Source organism: Psammomys obesus, unplaced genomic scaffold (assembly GCF_907164565.1).
Source record: "Psammomys obesus unplaced genomic scaffold, mPsaObe1.curated_primary_1811, whole genome shotgun sequence".
Classification (NCBI taxonomy): Eukaryota; Metazoa; Chordata; class Mammalia; order Rodentia; family Muridae; genus Psammomys; species Psammomys obesus.
In genome coordinates, this window is record NW_026594428.1 from 14,755,097 (window position 1) to 14,775,226 (window position 20,130).

Sequence of the window (20,130 nt, forward strand, 5' to 3'; positions counted from 1 at the left end):
AATAAAATAAAATAAAATAAAATAAAATAAAATAAAATAAAATAAAAAGCTACATGAACTTGAGCCAGACAGCAAGCAGCACTCCTCCTCCGGGGTTCCCATTCCAGACTTTTACCTTGAATTCTTGCCCTGAGTTCCAATGACAAATTGTGACCTATAAATATAAGTCAAATAAGCCCTTTCCTTCCCAAGCTGCTTTTGGTCAGGGTGTTGTATCACAGTGACAAAAAGGAAACTACAGCACAGCTAGGATGTTAATAAAGCTTCAAAGCAATGTTATGAATAAGCAGTTAACACACTGGGGTGGTTAATCTTGCCAACCTGCCTACACTGATAGGATCAGTACAGTGACAGACAGTGCAGTACCTGACAGAATTTCCAGAAATGATCACGGGAATTCTGACCTAATAAATGGATTCATCCCTTGCAGGGTTCATCATGATATGATTCCAAGAAGCTGGGTACTAAGCACATCCTTACTGTATCTTGCTCTGACCCCTTCCTGTATCCTTGTTCGCTCTCCTTCCTGCCTACCATGATGGAAATGCTCTGCTCTGGCAGCTCTCCCCACTATGACAAACTGACACTAGTTGAAACCATGACTAAAAATCAACTCTGGGACCGAAGAGATAGCTCAGTGGTTAAGAGCACATACTGTCCATGCAGAGGGACCAGGTTCAGTTCCCAGCACCCACATCCAGCAACCACCTTAACTGAATCTCAAGGGATCCACCCCCTTCAGCCTCTTTAGGCACCTACTTTTGCTTGTACACCCAACACAGACCACAGAATATATACAATCAAAAAGAAAATAAATCTTTTCAAAACAATAACAACAAACATACAAAGAAACATCCTCTCCTGTCAGATAACAGGCTACTGCAGCAATGAGAAAGGTAGCTAATACACTACCCGTACACATTATCAACTGGTTCTGGCTGAGAAGTGGTTCCAATTCTCACACTGATCCTTACCCCAGGCAGGGCCAGGGCCACAACACTGTTAACATCCCAGGCACAAGCATCAGCTGTTTCCTGGCCCTTAAGCCTGGTGTCCCCAGCTCATGGATGTTAACCATAATGGATCTCCAGGGTTCAAACTGGGCTTATGATCCTCTAAGGTTCCATGTATAGAAAGTACAAAGCTCCAGATGGAGCTAGGACAGCTACAGCCCAGGAGGAGGCATGCCTGGCTGCTAAGTCTCCAAAGAAGCATGACCCTGCTGAAGCAACCCCCTCCAGGCCCACAGAAAACTGAAGCAATCTGTCCCGTTTGTTTTACTATGGGGTGTTTGACAGACTACATTTCATATGTCAGTCTTCACTAAACCAAGATATTAAAATTACCTTGCAACCTGTCTTTCTAGGCATGGTTGTAGGCAGTAGGCATATAAACTAAAAGCTCCTCTACTTGAAAGGAGTTTAAAGGGAATCCTTTATAACTCTGGGTTTAACAACAGGAACAAGCAGAGCACAAAGCCTAAGGTGCTTTGGTTGGCCCACATGGCTTACAGGAGGATTAACTCCTGCTCCCTCACCATTGAACTGTTCCCACCCAGTAGCTTCCTCCGAGTGGTAATCAGTGCCCCTGAACCCATCTGGGCATGCAGAGTCTCTTGGGTGTGTTTTCTTCACACTGAAAGCCAGGCATCCTAGGGAGAGCCTTGCCCTGCAAACACCCTTGAGTCTGCTGTCCACGGTGACAAAAGGAACACGTGCAACTTGGTCTCCAAGCCCTGCCTCCACCTGATGACAAAAACTGGTCTTGGGAAAATGTGATTTTGTTAACTAATTAATCTAATAGTTTTACCTAAGAGCATCATGGTATCTGTAAGACAAAGTAAACTTAGTTAAAGCTAAGGCCCCTTCTGAGCTGTATCTTTAAGAAAGAAGAACTTCTTTCCTTAGTTCTAAGATGAAGAAAGCCTTCATGAGCAGTCTCAAATCAGTGTATCAAATGGGTTGTCTTCACACTACTCGTGAGCAACTAGAGTCGGTGAGTCAGGAGAGCCTACCCACTTAGCTACTAGAAAGCACCGTACAGAAGGTAAACAGCCTAGAACTCGAGGAGCACAAAATAAAGGTCAAGCAGTGATAGCATAAGCCACCAGGAGGCTGTTTTCACCACCGCAGGAGCCGCATGGTGCTGTGCCTATTTCTGCTGCCAGTGCTCTTCCTAGGCATAGGTTGGAAAGGCGAATACAAATTAGTCGCTACAGACCTACCCTGTGTGTCAAAACTGTTGATGGTTTTCTTTCCCATCACTGTGTCTGGCATGCATGTTTGCACATATATGGGTGCTACATGTACGTGTGAGCATGTGGAAGGCAAGGGCCAATTCAGGAATCATCTTGGATCCCTCCTCTAGGCTTATTCATTAAGGCAAGGCTTCTCCCTCAAACTCAGAGGTCACTGACAGGCTAGTCTCACCACTCAGCCTGCCCAGAGAATCTCCATCTCCGCCTTCCAAGGCTGGAATCTCAAGTAGACCACCATACCTAAGTGGCAGTTGTGCATGCTGGGAATACAAAGTGGTTGTCACACTTGCATGGCAAGTCCCTAACTGTTACACACCAAGCGCCATGAGAGGTACATGAACAACCTTACTCAGCACTCACAATGACCCTAAGATATACTGCTCATCATTACCTCTCCCATAGCAGAAAACCAAGAGCCATCACTGAGGAAGGAGTCCCAGCTCACCAGCCTAGGCCTTCTCCACATAGGACCACAAGCCCTATACTGCCTGATCAAGAGCTAAGCTACCTTCCCATCTCACAAGAGTATTGATGGAATAGACATAAAAAGGTCACACAGAACCTATACCAAAAGGGAAAGCAGGTTTCTGCCTGTCACCAACATCAACAATGATCACATGAGTTGTATCACAAGCAAACCTCTACGTCCAAGAAAATGACCACACTATTAATTTGCTGATGACATTTATCGATTCTGGTGTTTATCTATAAAGAAGCAGACGTCTGTTTAGAGTGTTCCCAGGACATCAGAGGAGAGGGGACTCAGGCTGTGTCCACTTCTCTCCATTAGGACCACCATGGATCGTCTCCATTATCACTAGGTAGGTGCACTGGTTACCTGTTAATTTATTTTTAACCAGAGTCAAATAAAATGCCATTTCTTGTCACTTGGGACTGTACATGAAAAAGTAATTCAAAGTAATAAAATGAAGTGACTGCATTCAGTAGATGAAGCACCATCAAACACATTCAAGTGACTACATGGTGTTTGGGGTATTATAAATACTCCAGGGAGAAATTACAGATAAAACCACGATGGGTAAAATCTGGTAAATGGTTAAACTCAGTTATAACTGTAAGGGTGTTTGTTGCACTCTTCTTTCTACCTCTATACGTATGCTCATAATTTTCCACTAACACAAAAGTCCAGTTTGAAGAGAACTTCACCCAGATGAGCTACAATGTACGTGGACTGTTTGTACAGTATCAATGAAAAGCAAACCTTTTTCAATTGCACCAATGTAGATAATCAATTATCAGTTGCAAATACTTTTCCAGTTGCTTAATTACGTGAGTCACTGAATGCCTACAGAATTCAGCTTCAGGTGCCAGGCATCGGCCCAGTGGCCTGCACACACTACGCATGTATTCCACCGTGGTGAGGCAGCAGCAGCCCCAGGCTTGCAGGCTGGTAACTGTCACTGCGCACACACAGTGGCTGTAGTCCAATGAATATTTTAATGGGAAACTCAAGAATATCCTCAGCAGGTTATATGGTCAAGGGCACTAGAAGAGGCACAAGTACCTACTACCCTGGCATCAATGTAAATAGGGTAGGACAGTAGGTTGGTCTGTTCCAGGTACCTTAACTAAAAAAAAAAGAACACATTTTTTTTCAACATTTTTCCATTTGGTTATATGTGCAGGTGTGCGCATATGGAGATCAGAAGACAGCTGCACACTCAGTTCCCTCCTTCTGCTGTGTAAGTGTTCGGGGCTGAAGCTGAGCTGCTGGGCTTAAGGACAATCAGCTTGACCTGCAGGGCCACCTCACTAGCTCAGTTTCCCTCAAACCCACAGTAGTATTACTTCTCTCACACCTAACAGAAGCACCTGAAGCAAGGGAAGTTTTCGCCTTAGCCTATGGCAGCGGGATCAAGAAGTGGCTGGCTGTACTGTGGACCATCAGGAAGCAGAGAGAGAGGACCGCTGTTACGCAACTGTCTTTGTCCTCAGTCTCTCTGCCAGGTGCTGTCCCTGCCTTACCCTGACTCTTGTTCACACGTCTGCCTCAGCTAACCACACATATTCATTGTGCCTCTCTCAGACTCACTGGGAATTAGAACTCTGCTTCCCCATGGTGTCTGGTGAGCCAGTATATTGGCTGATAAAGACTTTTAATGCCTCACAAACTTCACACTACAAATCAAAAGAGTATCTGTAACACATAGAAGCTCAGCATAAGAAAGATACATGCAGGCTGTTGAACAAATTCCTGATAATCCGGGCAACTGGGCTTTGGTATTAAGACTCATGCAAGAAGGTGGTCTGTTTTCCAGTTCAGCAGTGTAGAATCCTAAAATCCCAGCTAAGTGAGCATCCAAAATTCACCATCAAAACTCCACACGGTCTGCGGTAACAAAGGCCTGCCTTCTGGTTCCTGGTCCAGAGAGTTTCAAATAATTCAATAATGGTTATAAAAAGGGCAATAAAGATCAAGATCATGACCTTAATTTTATATCTCTTTAGAAGTAGATGTACTATTTAGATGTAGAGAAAGGCTACACCTCTGAGACCTACAGGACAGGTTGACAAGGCAGTCACATAGAACTTACCTAGGAATGCAGGCTAAATATGAAATGAGCCTCCTGAGATCCTCTTGCCGTATTCTGTCATGATTGCTGCGGGCTGGAAATGTTAAAATGGGACCTCCACGCTTATCTCTACCACCTACAAAATAAACATTGGGAACATACTTAGTCGCAGCAAGATCAGACAGAACTTTCTACATGCCCTTGCAAGTCCAGCAACTTTACCCATCCGTTCAGTCAGAGCTGTAGCTGAGCCTACCACCCAGTCAGGAAGGACGCTACAACCCTAGGGGCCGTGTCATCTTTGCCCACCTCGAGCTCTCATGGAGTCAGAAAATGTCTGGGTTCTCAGGGGCAACTGGAGGACATCACGGATGACCTGGTCTTTTCCTCTAATGTGCAGGAAGAAATGCCTTTCTTTAGAGTTTGGAGAGATGAGTTCTTTGGCACTCTAATACACATGCTTTGTTTACCTTAACAGCCCCTTCTCTCTTGCTTTCTCTCTCTTTCTCCCCTCTCTCTAGCTCTCTTACACTCCTCTTTTCTTTCCTCTCTTGAATTCTAAATTTTCTTTTTTTTTCTACCAAGAAAAATCTTATCTTCTCAGCTTTAAAGGAAAACAAGAATGTTGTTCAAATGTTACACCAATGTCTGGCTATACACAAACTAGGAGCGGTGGGGTCTCACTACAGTGGCCAGGATGTTTTCAGGAATGCCTTCCCCTCAGGGCTCAGGGAGCTACACAGAAGAGGAGAACAGCCAGACTGTACGAGCCAGACATGAACTCACTTGTAAGACCCACACAGGTTCAAGTGAGATGGAGTCTCAGCACTGAGAGAGGAAGCAGACACGAGGTCCCACACCTAACCAAGAAGCGATCTGCAACTGATATCCTCTGTTTGTCAAATAAAATATGAGGTCTCTCTGGGCATATCACCCACTACCCAGAGTAGGTCTCATGCCCAGGAATAGTTGGCTGACACAAACTGAACACCATGGTGTTTTTGTGGACGTTCTGTTTTGATTTGCCTTGTTTGGGCTTTTATTGGGGGTGGGTGGTGTCGTATTAGCCTTTTGCTTATTCATTTTGATTTTTGCTTTCATAGGTTTTGGGGGGTCTTGTTTTAGGGTTTTGTTTGTTTTAAAAGAGAAAGAAAACCAGGCTGGGTGGTAAGGAGGTGGAGAGGATCTGGAAAGAACTGAAGGAGAAAAACATGATCAAAATACCTTGTATGAAAAAAAATTCAAGTAAGAAAAAAACATGTAAACAAAATCACAGGCGAGTATAACCGTAAATGAAGTAAAAGCAGATTTGATAACAGGTCAGAGAACAAGAGGACAGCCAGAGCATTTGACCTTGACAGAATGGCAGGCAGCTTTCTCTATAGTCACATTGGCCTGGCTGGACAGACACAAAGATGTCCACCTTACTTTTATTATTTCCATCACGGGTAGAAAAGCACAAAAACAAAATTCAGCATTCCCAAGTGGATCCTTCATTGAGTTTTACAATTCTGATCATTTCTCTTTAGATCTCAGACTTCAAGCCACCGCAGGGAACTCTCACTGTTTGTTTTCTGTGCACTAACAAAACATCATCAGAGGGGAATATTCATGTGGCTTTTACGGTGTCCTCGACTGACTGCACGTTCGTTCTAGTCAGGAATGAGACTTGATGGAGCCTGAATGCTTAAACTGATCCATATGCACTGTGCACCCACATAAGCCATTTATAACATAAATTCAACAGGCGCAACACTGAGTCAGACACCACATTCCACAGTATCACAGTGCGGCTCCATAGGCTGCGCATGCACTTTCTCACGTCATCTTCACAACAAGCCAGGTTTTCTGTCTCAGCTGCAGGTGAAGCTTCCAAGAGGTGAAATCAAGACAAAAGGACAACAGAGCACTGCCATAGGTGGGCCATAGACAAGAACAAGCTTTCACGCTGCTGCTTAAGTTGTCTTTTAAAGCAGTGGAGGAGGAGAAGATTACCAGCAGGTGGGTCCTGCTCATAAGGAGCAACACTTATGAAAGAAGGTGACAGGCCAGTGATTAGCAGCAAGTCATCTCAAAAATGGCCAGTATTTTTATAGTAATGCTAATGGCTATAGTTTTTGAAATATCTCTTATTCATAAGATAGGACATATGACAGTTTAATTGTTTTTCATTTCCTAATGTCTTTAAAAGTTTTTTCAAGTCAGGGTGGAGAGAAAGAGTCAGTTTGGGTAATGAAGAGTATTATTACTTAACATTTAATAACTTATATAAACATTTAGGTCTGATATGGTAAGGTTTTTAAATTATCTTTCATAGATATATACCAAATACTTATAAATAAGTGATATGACAGCTGGGATTAATATCAAAATTATCCAGAGTAAGTGTAGAGGAGAGACTAGAGAGAATAGAGATGGGGAAAGACTTTGAAGACAGCCCTGGCAATCTGGCTCCTGTCCTCTTGCCTTTTGATATTGAGATATCATGATGAAAGTTTTTCAAGAACATACTCTTAGCGATGGAGATGTGGCTCAGTGGTAGAGCACATCATGAAGTGCCCTGGGTTCAGTCCCTAGCGTTGCAAAACAGTAATAACAAAAATAGAAGTGCTTTTAATTAGCAGTTGTCTAGGCCCAAACTGGAAGAGCTATATGCAGCAGCTGACACTGCACATAGCTCACTGGTGTCACTCTCTCATCATCAGAGGTCTTTGCTACCACCTCAGCAGGACTCCCAGAACCTCAGGTTGTACTTACTGAACCATAGGTATGTATAAATTATGCTTTTCCTGCATACTTTTCATAAAGTATAATTTACAAAGTGAGCAAAAGAAAGCAAAGGTAACTAACAAGACAGAACCTTTAGAAGTTTTATGAGTATAGTATCACCTCTCTTGAAGGAATCAAACGCATTACTGTAATGGACACAGAAGCCCATGAGTGAAGTGACGCAGGGCAATGGTCCAACCAGTGCCAGTAGCAGCAGAACATCTCTTCACTGGCTTGGTCTAACTCTTTATTTGTGCCATTATTATAGAACTCATCTCCTCCTAGTCCCACCTCTTCTCCCCATACACCTTTCCCTAGTGCCCTGATAGCAGAGGACTTCCTCCCATGATGAGACCTGATTAAAAAACAAATTAAAGGCCCATGTGAATGTCAAATGTTACTCACATGATCAAATAGAACCCCTAACTATATAAAAGGTTAAGATATCAGGCTTTAGAAATCATGACATTCCCTATTCTGAATAGATCTCCTTGTTTTCTTCCTGTTGCTCTAACTACAGCTACAGTACTGAATTTTATTTTACCTAGACTCCTTTAGAACTTTTTCTGTGAATCAGGCTGCCCTCTATTACTCAGCAGTCTCCCCCAGAGGGGAACCACCACTCCTGCTGAATCAACGATCTCACCTTTCCTTCTATGACACATCCCACCCTGCCTACCCTGTCAAGACCCATCCCCACATCCTAGAATAATCTATTTTATAAGTTATGTTGGCTGTCACTGGTGGTCCAAACATGGTCTTTGCCCTCACTTCTTACTAAAAGTGGATGGTTTTTAGAGATCAGAAGTTCATTTTCTTATGCTTCTGTTTGCTAGGATGTCCAAGGTCAAGGTACATCTTCCATCATGAAGGAACTCTGCCAGCCATCTTCACCAGGGTCATCATATCACACATGGAGAGGAACCCTTATGGGCTAATTAACTTTTGAAACCATCACAGTCAACACCTGGCCTCTGGAGGTGTCTTTCAACCCACCACCCTCCTGATTTTAAACATCGCGCAGATGTGCCATTTAACTTCACTTAACCCATCCCCCGTAAAAAGTCACATGCTGTGTGCAGTCTTAAGAGCAATGTGTACTTTGAGAAGTTCATGTTCAAGAAATTCTAACTGGCTTTTAGAGACATCAATCAAATAAACATATCTCAGCAACTCACAACAACTCATCAAATTTGGTCCACTTTTATTAAAGCCTTTTTAGCTCTAACTACATTTAACTAATAAAGGCAATTCCATTCCTATGGAGAACCTTTTATTTGGAGGCAGAGTCTTACTATGTAGCCCAGGTTACCCTCAAACTTTCAATCTGTCTGGATGCCCACCCCCTAAACTTCAAGGAAGAACAACAGAGGTCTGGGTGCCCAGAAGCAGATGGGCAGAGGGCTTCTCTTTCAGACCTAGGCTCAGCACTCCATACAGATGGACCTGTGGAATTTCCTCAAGATGCCTCTTGGATTTAAAAGCAGAATCTTAGTTATTCCAACTTTAAGTACAAAGCCAGTAGTTTACAAATTTGTATTGGCCATTACAGTTATCAGATTTGGGCCTGGACAAGTCAGTGTAATTAAGGGTACTTCTATCCTTGTTATTATTTTATAATTCTAGGGATTGAACCATGTCACTACTGTACTGCAAGGTCCACCATAATACACCAACTTATGGAGAGCTTTTGCCAAGGTCCCACAATACTCCCTGATAATGTCACAGAACAAAGTAGATGAGCGACTTCCAGGGCAGAAGAAAGGGAGGAAGTGGGAGTCTTCAAGAAATGATGAAAATGCTCTAGAATTAGACCATTGAAATGGCTACACAATCTGTGACTACATTAAAATCTACTTGTAAAAGACTGTAATAGTAGGCAAAATTATACCGTGATTTTAAAAAAGAGAGAAATGAAGCTAGAAGAAGAAATTATTTCTGAGAATCCATTCATTCTTTGGAACTTTTCCTAAAAATACAGTATATGCAATCAACTTATTTTTATGATTCCCCCTCCTCCTTTTATCTACAAGATAACAATAGGCCTAAAATTGTCGTAAGCTCAAGTGACCCAGCTAGTTGTGGTCAGAAGCTAGGAACCACTAAGAGTGAGGCAACACTTCCATACTACTTTGCTTGCACAACTGGTTAATGCTTGGCTGTCCTTAATAATTTAAAATGTTCTGTCCTCATTTGTGGTCACTGCAAACCATCTCTCTTCACCAAAGCCCTAACCTTGCACAAGTAAACTTTCATTGAGGATTTAGGAGAAACTCCTAAGACCAATGGCTTTATTTTTTTGATTAGTTAAAAAAGAAAGGTTTAGGTTTTACAGTAAGTTAAATAAAAATACCATTATAATAAACTCTGAATTAACTGCCTAATAGCAAGTGAATAAAACCCAGAGGTCATTACCATCCTCCTCTCTGTCTTCCCAACTCCTGCACTTCTAGGAAGCACAGAGTGGTCCACAAAGTTCTCACTGCTCAGGAGCAGATGGCCAGTGGGTTTCCTTCTCAGACCTAGGCTCGGGGTTCCAGACAGACCTGCTGAACTTCCTCATGATACCTCTTGGATTTGGAAGTAGAATTTTTTTGTTATTCCAATTTTAAGTACAAAACCGGTAGTTCACAAACTGGTAAAGCCATTATACAAACTGTCAGAAATTACTTGAAAAAAGTAAATAAAATACTACTTTCAAAACACAGTGGATTGTAATCCATGAGTTAGTCAGTTGTCTATCTACCTACCCAACTACTTATCTATCTGTTTACCTATCTATCATCTATCTATCTATCTATCTATCTATCTATCTATCTATCTATCTATCTACCTATCTATCATCTAGCTCCCTATCTATCTATCTACCTACCTAAGTATTGCCAAAAACCTGAAGCCCCTCCTTCTGTATACTTTTACAATCTTTACTAACCATGCAGATTTATTATGAGTTAGATCCACTTCTCCAAAATCAACAGGCAGACTAAAAGAGTGAGCAAAAACAAGACAAGCAAAAACACCACGGAAGCTTCATCTTAAATACATACAGAACCACATGCCCTTAGGACACCCAGAAGCCAAGTGCTTACAGCATTGTAAATTATACCTGAGAGGCCACCAGAGGCTGCCTCAGGCCAGCACAACATGCTTGTTTTAGACAGTGCAAGGGGTGGTGCCAAGGGAACAGCATCCAGCAAGACTGCCTGGGAGCACAGCGTAATCTCACTCGTGCTCACTGTTACCATCTTTGAAGCTGCACATCGATCCCAGCAAGAAAGCTAAAAGGCCAGAAGCACAGCCTTTCCTTGTAAGAGGAGAGAGAAGAAGGATGTCCCACAGGCAGGGAGCTGGGCTGTCCCTCTCCACACTGTGGAGGGAGGGCTGGAAAGGAAAGGCAGTATCTTCTCTCAGGAAGACATCTCTGCCAGGTCACTACAGCCAGCCCAAGATGTGGAGACTAACAATTCCAGGAACGGACAGCCCTGAAGGAAGAGCTAGAGGACAAGAGCCTTGCCTCTTGGACTGGGGAACAAAGAGCCAGTGGGACAATACACAGAGGTTAAAAACTCCTGAGTGTGCCTACACCATCACACTCCCAACTGCTGACACTAAGGTGTTTAACAAGCAGCTGTTGTACCTAACAGCTCAGGCACAGCAGACATAGTTTGATCACGAGTGCTTACTGGCTTACCATGTACATACTGCCTCAAAAATGCCTTGGGCATTAATTTTTCAAGAATAAAAGAGTTTTAAAATCCATGAAATGTTGGTGCTTTCATGTGCTGTGGCAAGTAAGCTACTTTAATCAAACTGTGCTGTCAGAGAAGTCAAGCACAGAAGATCATAAAGTCAGATTTTACCTGAAAGATAGGCGACTTTTTCCTTCAGAATTGGCAAAACATCCATAGCTTTCATTTCATCATTTTTCCGAAACCCTGAAAGAGACAAAGACAGTCATTGAGCTGCCTGACTGACATATAATGTCCATTCTACCCAGTGCCAACACATCCACTTTCACCAAAACCAGTAAATCAATTAAGAAACATGACTGTGTGTGAACAGGTGAGACTATGACCCCAACATTTTCCTCTATTTTAATGCTGAATAATGGTCTTTACACACATCGATAGGCCGTGTCCCAAAATACTCCCAGTCATGCTAGCAATGATAATTTGTCACCCAGAAGACACAATATGAAGTCATTCCCACTCACTGCCAAATCTTCATTTTAACCTTGTAGAATTTAGGTAACTGCCAAAGAAAACTGCAGCATTAGCAGCTTTTTGTAAAGCCTGCTTGTCATAGCACAGGAAAGCCTCTAGGGGGAGCTCCATGCTGCCTCCTCTCAAATCTTCCAAGCCTGGATGATAACAATCCTTGCCTGGCAGGCAGAGAGGCTTATGCATAGCACACACTGGCCAAGGCACTTTCTAAGTTTTTTTGGTTGTACCCTGCAGAGGACTACCAATGGCCAAAGTAGTCTGTTGCTACTACAATTTCCAAGGTGGTCAAGGTCACTCCCTAAAAACAAAAGATCTTAGAAAGCCATGTAACAATTTTATGAGAAGTCAGCACGCAGCCTGAAACTCAAGACAAGCCAATATCTAAGTAGAATGAACTGCAGCCCAAACCTGCCCAGCCTGCTCAGAAGAGAGCACTCTAAGGAGGCACATGGAATGTGGGATAGCATTTTTCTTGCTCCTGACCACGCCTTAGGACACGGTCTTGGACTTTAACAGAGGTAGCCAGTCTAGGGCTGGATAACCATTACAACTAGCACTGCAACTGCCATCACTAATAGACCTCTGGGAAAAAAAGAAAATAGCTTTCCCATCCTCCGTTTTCTGTTTTTGCCATATAATAAAAGAAAAGAATGCAAAATGTTATCTTGGTCACACAACTGGTGAAAGATGTAGTCTAAGAAGTAGAAAGGATTTCTGGTGCTTACTGGCCCAGTTCTGACAGATCTATATACCCATAAGTTTTCACCGTGCATGCTGCCATGCACCTGTAACCCCAACAAGGAGGCTAAAGCAGGTGGATCCCTACGTCAAGGTTACACGTCAATTCTCTCTCAAGGAACAGGAATGTCATTAAAACCAGGGGTGTGCACTTGGAGAACAGGAGCAGTGTTGAGTTCACCTTTCTCTATTCTTGCTGCTGATGTGGACAGGGCTCAGTGTAAGCCTGGGGAGCTGTTAAAATAAGAACTAGGTTATACTCTGGGCTGCACTGTGGAAGGTGAAACAGCAAGGAGAAATCAGGGAAAAGAGTACTCAAATTAAGTATCAACTTCAGTGGCCCAAGCTTTTTCCTGAGCCTTGCATATGAAGGGCAAGTAATCAGACATTTGAGCCAGGCAGTGGTGGCCCACACCTTTAATCCCAGCACTCCAGAAGCAGAGGCAGGCAGCAGGGCTCAGAAAGAACTTCCTGCCATGACCCAGCCAGATACTGACAGACCTGAGCCAGCGCTTAGGTCTCCAGACCATCAGGCCACTTCTCTTTCTAAAGCACCACTGCTGTGTGCTAACACACCAGACAGTGCTTATTTCTAGAAGGCAAAACACCTGAGCCAAAAGGTCTACAATTTCATCCCAGTTCCTTCAAAATTGTTGAGTGAATTCCACCTAGTCTCAACAGCTCCCTGTCTGTCACTGCAGGTCACCATGGGGACTTGACTCCTGTGGGTAAAGATGGCAGTGCGGCAGATGCAAAGATGTCAGCCAGGTGACAGCCCTCTAAAGGAGGAGGCCTGTGAGAAGGCTTGTACGCAGCAGGAGCCCTGTGAGAATGAAGACAGCTAAAGATCAAAGCTGAAGGTGTCAGACAAGAGAAATCCTTGTCTACTGGTCAGGGACAAAGGTACATACTTCCCACCATTCCCACAAGCCAATGTTTACCTAGTCCTGTCCACATGACAAAACCCCCAAAGAAGTGAGCGTCACCACCAGATTCCCTGGGCTTCACTTGTCTCCAATCAGGAAAGGGCTGTGTGACTTGGGCTGTAATTCCAAAGCCCTGAGAATGACTGGTAGCCTTCTGAACTACATATGTCTACTGATGACCATGATGGAGTGAATAACACAAGTTAGAGTTGCTGTGTTTCAGGCTTCCACACAGGAAGGAAAAACACACCAATTTGAGCTCGTAAGCAGAGAGAAAAGCTTTCTAGAAAACCTCAACATCCCATGTGCCACGGTGAGCCACACGCCACCCCCATGTGACCTTATCCTTAGCTTCGTAGAGTTGCAGCTACTGAGTCTTATCAGTCTCCCAACTTCGCATCCGATTAAACAGAACTCTTCCTGACAGAAAAGGCACACAGCCGAGTGATAACCTATGTGAAGCCTGTTACGAGTTCACGTTTATGCATCCATATATCCTTACACAGACTGGAGCATCAATTCCTACCAGCTTTATTGTGATATCTGACTGATTATTCCACAGAAATGGTATGGAGGGAAGAAATAAAAAAAGAAAGAAGAAATATAAAGATAATCACTCAAAGAAACTGAGTGTGTGGTTAACATAACAGTGGTCACCAAGCGTTATTCTAAATTACATTTCCAGTTTTTAAAACCCCACCCACTAAGTGCAAGACTCAGGAAGTATGGCTAAGATCTAAACTACACTGACTAGACCCTAGACCATGTAATTCAATAAAAAGCACAAAGAGGTAAAAACCCAACCACAAAAGCACCTCTAATCAAAAAGACAGGTTATCCATGCCGTAGAAAGCTATTTATGAAAACAGTGTGCAACTGTTTAAAAAAAAATAACTTTTCTTAAACATTAAAAGTAAACAGCTTTTTACTGCCACAGGGCTTCTAGACTACACTACAGAAAGGCCCAATTCCTAAGACCTTCCTGACTGACGTAGAAATTAAAGGGATTTAGCTGCTACACTCAATGACCTTCACCTGGAAGCATTTCCACTTCCTGAGGCCACAGGGAGGTTACCCAGCAACAAACACCACTTGAAGAGATGCTTCTGAGACCTAACATGGCATCTCTGTGCCAGAGACCAGGAGGCAGCAGCAGTTTTACTTCTGTGACCAAGAAAGTCTGTTGATAGACAAGGGACCACACAGAAAGCTGGTAAAATTAGAAGAGGATAGAGAGAAGGATGGACAGGAGGTGTGGAAGATCAATGGCCAAAATCAGGAGCATTTAGTTGTGTCCATTTTTTGAACTATATAACTTTTAAGTTACATAAAACCTACAATAAAATGTGCCAGAAAAATAAAGAAGGGTAGATTTTAATGAAATATTAGTCCAGGGTTGGGGACCAGTCCCAGAAAAGGACTAAATGAAAAGCAACAACTATTTTTTGAGCAGAGCCTACAATGTATGTGTTCAGAATAATCACATGGCAGCATCTGCAATTAGGCCTTGGCTATCATCAGTAATGACTGTGTAAGTAGGGCTCTGTGAATTTCCTTCTAGCTTCAAGTTCATTCTCTCCCCTCCTTCCTTCCCTCTCTCCAAATGTGAATATTTACATATTTTAATATATGCATTTTAAGAGAGCTCGACCCTGAAGTTAAACACCATGGTAAATGTCCCTATGAATTGTTTCATATTTACAATGCTATCTGGCTAGGAGCATGTCAGTCTGGGATAAATAATACTTAGCCCGTGCCCCCAACCGCTTTTGATTCTTCAAGTGACAAATATTATATCATTGGCAAATGGATACTCTCCATCTTCTTCTCATTGAGCCAATTTGCTTTGGATAGAACTAGGTGCAAAGTATTCAAAGCCTCTGGGTGCAGGATGGAAACAAACAAATGAATGAACAAACAGACTAACTCTCCTCCTGGCACTCTCCCAGTGTCCCGCAGGACTTTCTATTTTCAGTTTGTAAAAGATCAGCTCTATGTATTTAGCCTTTAATCATACTATGATTGCAACTGTGAGAGGGAGAATTACCCTCTTCACCCTGTAAGGAAATGCCCCACAGTTGTTCTCTAATGATGGGAAATCTTTTAGATGAATCGTTGGGCCAGAATGTCAACAACCTAACAGCACAGTGGTCAGATCAGCTGCCCACTTCTGGTCCTCAGAGCCTGAGGTAAGTGCTGCAGGGCCACACTGACAGCACCTTTCCCAGCTGCTCAGGGTGCTCACTCTCTCAGTTGCCACTGTGGCCTTCAATTTTCAACATCAAACAAGAAAAAGGGAACAACAGTCCTCCATCTTGTTCCCTCACAGGAGCATAAGCGCTATGGAAGCATCTCCAGGATACGGGAGCTTTTGCAGCTCATTACCCAGGAGCACTTTCCACAGAGGCATGGAAGCAAACCTAAGATGAGCCCAATCAACTGAGGAAGCCAATTTTTACCCTAAAACCCTTTCTTTTGGAAATCCTTTCTCAGAACCTCCAGCAGAATTTAGTCATTTTGAATTTCACATAATAGTTCACCTAGTTATTTTTTTTTTTTCTTTTAGTAGAATGTGGTGTTTAAAACCTCAATTACTCCTCCACAGACGGGGCTCCTGATAAAGTCGCTTCAGTGCCTTGCTCTGAATTGTCTGCCATGTCACCCACTAACTGCTTCCCAGCCATCTCCCGGGTCTCACTAGCCTATCAGCTACCCCACGTCACATTTATTAAACTGAAAAATCATCTGTGGGAAAGACTGAGGAAAATCTTCCAGAAACCCAGGTTGTGCCACAAATAAGACTAATAAATAAGGCAGTATTCTAAGGCAAGCACAGCAAAAATGTTAAGTAGTAAGCTGGTGGCTTCTCGATTTACTGACGAGCCTTGGTGGTAATTACTGAATTTTACTCATTAGTTAATTGGCAGAGCTCCTGAACACAAAGGGCAGGGTGATAAAACTGCACATCTGCGTGGTGGCCCCGCCCTCGTGCTGCTTGCAGAGAGGGTGACATCACCCTGTCTGAGCAAGCCGCTCCACTGTAGAGCCTGCAGGGTGCTGCTCCAGTACAGGGAAGCAGGGTTAGCACTGTGTGTGTGTGTGTGTGTGTGTGTGTGTGTGTGTGTGTGTGTGTGTGTGTTTGTGTGTGTGCACGCGCGCGCGCGCGCTCACGCCTGGGGGTGGGGTGGGGGGTAACTCAGGGATGCAGTGTTAGCATTGTGAGGGGAGTTAACTTGGGGAGGCAGTGTTAGGCCTGCTGGGAGGCATTGGGAGGGGGGGTCTTTAATTGCAAACCTCTAGATCAGTGTTTCACAGAAAAGAAGCATTTTAACTAGTTGAAATTTTCGGCAAATGTATTTAATTATGAAAGAATGTTAGAGACAAAGGGCTGAACTTTCACTCTTACTAATACTTAGACACACACACACATCTAAATACAATCAAAATTACATAATTTTTACAAAAATTTATATGCCCAAATTGTATACAAAAATGAATTACATGTTAGGAATGTAGATATGCCCACAGACCACATCCAAACCACATGACAATGGATTCCAAGTTTTAGTAATAAACTATAGCTTTAATAGCCACCTGACTGGCGAGTTCATCCTTAGAAGTGGCAGCCTATAACACAGTTACAGGCGCAAGTTTTACAGATGCAGGAAACATCAACATAATAAGGCTGGCTTTTCATTCCTTACCCAGAAAAGATACAGGACAAGCTGAGCTACCGAGAGGGCCAAAGGCTCATTAGGGTATTACAATGCCCTAAACTGAGTAAAGCAGTCTGCAGGCTCTGTGCATTACGCTGCTCTGAAAGTTAATTTATAAACATGTTAAAAGCTACAGTCCAGAAGGCATTATAAAAGGGTTCTGACTTCTTCTAGTTTCATACATTAAAAAAGAACCCTGTGTCCAAGAACCTTCTCATCTTCAGACCAACACAGAGACATACAGAGAAACTATGTCTCTGGGACTATGCAATGCAAACTAAAGAGCACAGACACCTACCTGCCCCGTCTCTGTCTGCCTCTGCCTCTGTGTGTGTGTGTGCATGCACTATAAAGCCTGACAGCAGATGCCACCCTAGTGACATAAGTGTATCTTACTCATGTACACACGTATACATGACAGTTCTGTAAAGCCAACTTGATCCACGGAGTGTGTTGCAGCGGAATGCCCAGGGAATTGAACAAGAGTGGAAAAGCCTGATCCTGGAGCTGTGTGAATGGACACCAGCCCAACCAATATCGATTGCTAAAAGAAATCCTGTTCCATTATTACATCACACATTTCATTCATTTAAGTAGCCGTGCTGGGCTTCCTTCGTCTCTACCCTTATCTTTCTGGCCAAAGTTCCTTCAGGTGGCCTTGCTATATATGTGTATGTATGCATGTATAGCATAATATATGTACAGCATGTATGTGTGCATATATATAATACATATCCTAATCAAGTGTTCAATAGTCCTCTGATCCTGCCACTCTCCTCAAAATGAGGTCATTAGCACACATCTCCTTTTACTGTCCCCCCTAAAAGTTTTCCAAAGTGCCCTTCAGTGGCTTCTAGACTCCTGACATGACATAAAATCAGATGTATTCTCTCCCCAGGCAAAACTAAAAGAATCCCAACCACATGCTCAACCTCTGGCCCTCTGGAGTCCTACACCCCACTGAACCCCACTCCCGTCACTGCGCACATTCATACACCAGGAACCCTGTGGCTGGATTCATAACCCACTCTACTCCCATAGCACCCAAACCTCTGTCAGAATATGGAAATGATCCAGTACTGGTCACAGGGTCACTGGGCAGAGGGTCAGTCACAAGGCACTGTATCCCACTGCATGGGACACAGCAGAAAACTGGGAAGGGGGTGACCTCAACCGGCCACTGCGCCCTAGGTAACAACACCTTTTGTAGCTGGCAATTTTCAATGTCAGTCTACAAATGGGGTCCTGAGCAGAGTTCACCAAGTCACAAAACTAACCATATTCTGAAGCCACCAACCGCTCCCAAAGGCCAGGCAGTTAACACTGCTCATTCTCTCTGTCTGAGGTACATAACATTGTGTTTACAATTCCTTTGTTTATACTTTAACATTGGTATACTTTGAGGTTTTTACAATGTAATTAAAAAGTTATTTTCTGCCTTCATCACCATCTATCACCCCAACTCTCCGGCGAGGAAGGGAAGGGGGGACATGGAACATGCTAAGGGAAGAATGAGAAGGCTGCTGTTTCAGCACTTCCACAGCAAGGAGGGTGGCAGGCTTTGGGGAGGCAGGAGGCATGCAGCAGTCAGAAGCCTGCTTCTCTGCAGTTAGAAACAGTTGCAAGGAAATGCTTTAGTCATGAGGCTCAGTAAACAGCCCGGGCACGAGGGAATGAAGCAAGCCACGTCAATGCCACACAACTCAAAACAGAACTTCTTTGTTTTACATGTCAGCACATACGTGTCCCACGTCCTCCAGGACCAGAAGGCTCAGGAGGGACAGCTGACAGGATCCACAGGTTTCTGCCATATGTTTTAGAGAACAGAGCACAACTTAAGCTTCTGTGAGTGCCAGGTGTCCCAAACAGGCTTGCTTCAGTCAAGACTGCCAGTTACTGACCATTACTAGTAAAGACAGAAACGAGGGAGCCAGGGCTTCCTGGGACGCCAAGTTTCCACAGGATGGAGGACTTGACCCCAGTGATGAAGCCAGCTTTAGACTTAAGCTCTAGAATATTACAGTTCATCTCGACACCAGTGTCCCCAACCCCCACCTCAGCTCCTGTCCACTGTGAGACAGCAGGACTTCTTTTGTTTGTTTATTTTTGAGACATGGTCTGTCTGTGTAGCCCTGGCTGTCCTCAAAACACCAACAATGAGACATCTAACTTCACTAACACTGATAAATTCTCAGCCACTGATTTGTGCTAGGGGTGGGGACTTCCTCCAGTGGACTTTCTCCCAGGCTCCAGGGGCCTGCTGACAAGTTCATACCGATCCCTCTGCCTTTCAGATACTGTCCATCCCTGAGGAAATGTACTCAACGCTGAGAGCCTTAACAAGTAATCAATTAATTGGATTAACCACTAGTTACACCCAAACACTTTGATTATTATCTTATTCATAGATAAACCAAAGTTTCTAAATATTAAACAAAATTAAGATATTGTAGGTCTGCTACCACTACAAAACAGTTCCAGTAAGGTATTGACCCTTAAAATGAATCAATAAGGGCTGGAGAAATTGCTCAGTGATTAACAGCACTATCATCATTCCAAGAGGTCCTGAGTTCAATCCCCAGCAACCAAATGATGGCTCAGAACCTCTATACTGGGACTCTGATGCCTTCTTCTGGCATGCAGGTGTACATGAAGATAAAGCACTCATGTACATAAAATAAATAAATAAATCTTTAAAAAATTTTTAAAGTACCAATAAGGTAAATAACCATTAACAATCAAAAGTTTGGTTGAATACTAAAAACCATTTCCACTTCAATAGTCATGGATTTAATCCCAACATGAAACTCAGTAGAAAGATCCATCTTTAACAACACCCAAGAATGTGACAGAACTTTCTATCAGCCTGCTCGCCATTGGCGCTATGGCCTGTTTTGCTTCACTTGGCATTCATGTTCAGAGTATTTACACATGCTGATCTGTTAAGCACTGGAGATTCCCCTAAAC

General features: G+C 43.3%; 1 protein-coding gene across 3 annotated transcripts in view; it reads right to left on the minus strand.

Moving 5' to 3' along the window:
- Positions 1 to 20,130, minus strand: part of Trio (trio Rho guanine nucleotide exchange factor) — a 287,480-nt gene that overhangs the window by 175,278 nt on the left and 92,072 nt on the right. For all 3 annotated transcript variants that reach the window (XM_055619033.1, XM_055619031.1, XM_055619034.1), the window contains exons 2-3: positions 11,421 to 11,495; positions 4,813 to 4,927 (exon numbers count right to left, since the gene is read on the minus strand). In XM_055619033.1, coding sequence (XP_055475008.1) covers positions 4,813 to 4,927; positions 11,421 to 11,475 — 170 coding nt within the window. In that variant the 5' untranslated portion in view covers positions 11,476 to 11,495. The remainder of the gene's footprint in view (positions 1 to 4,812; positions 4,928 to 11,420; positions 11,496 to 20,130) is intronic.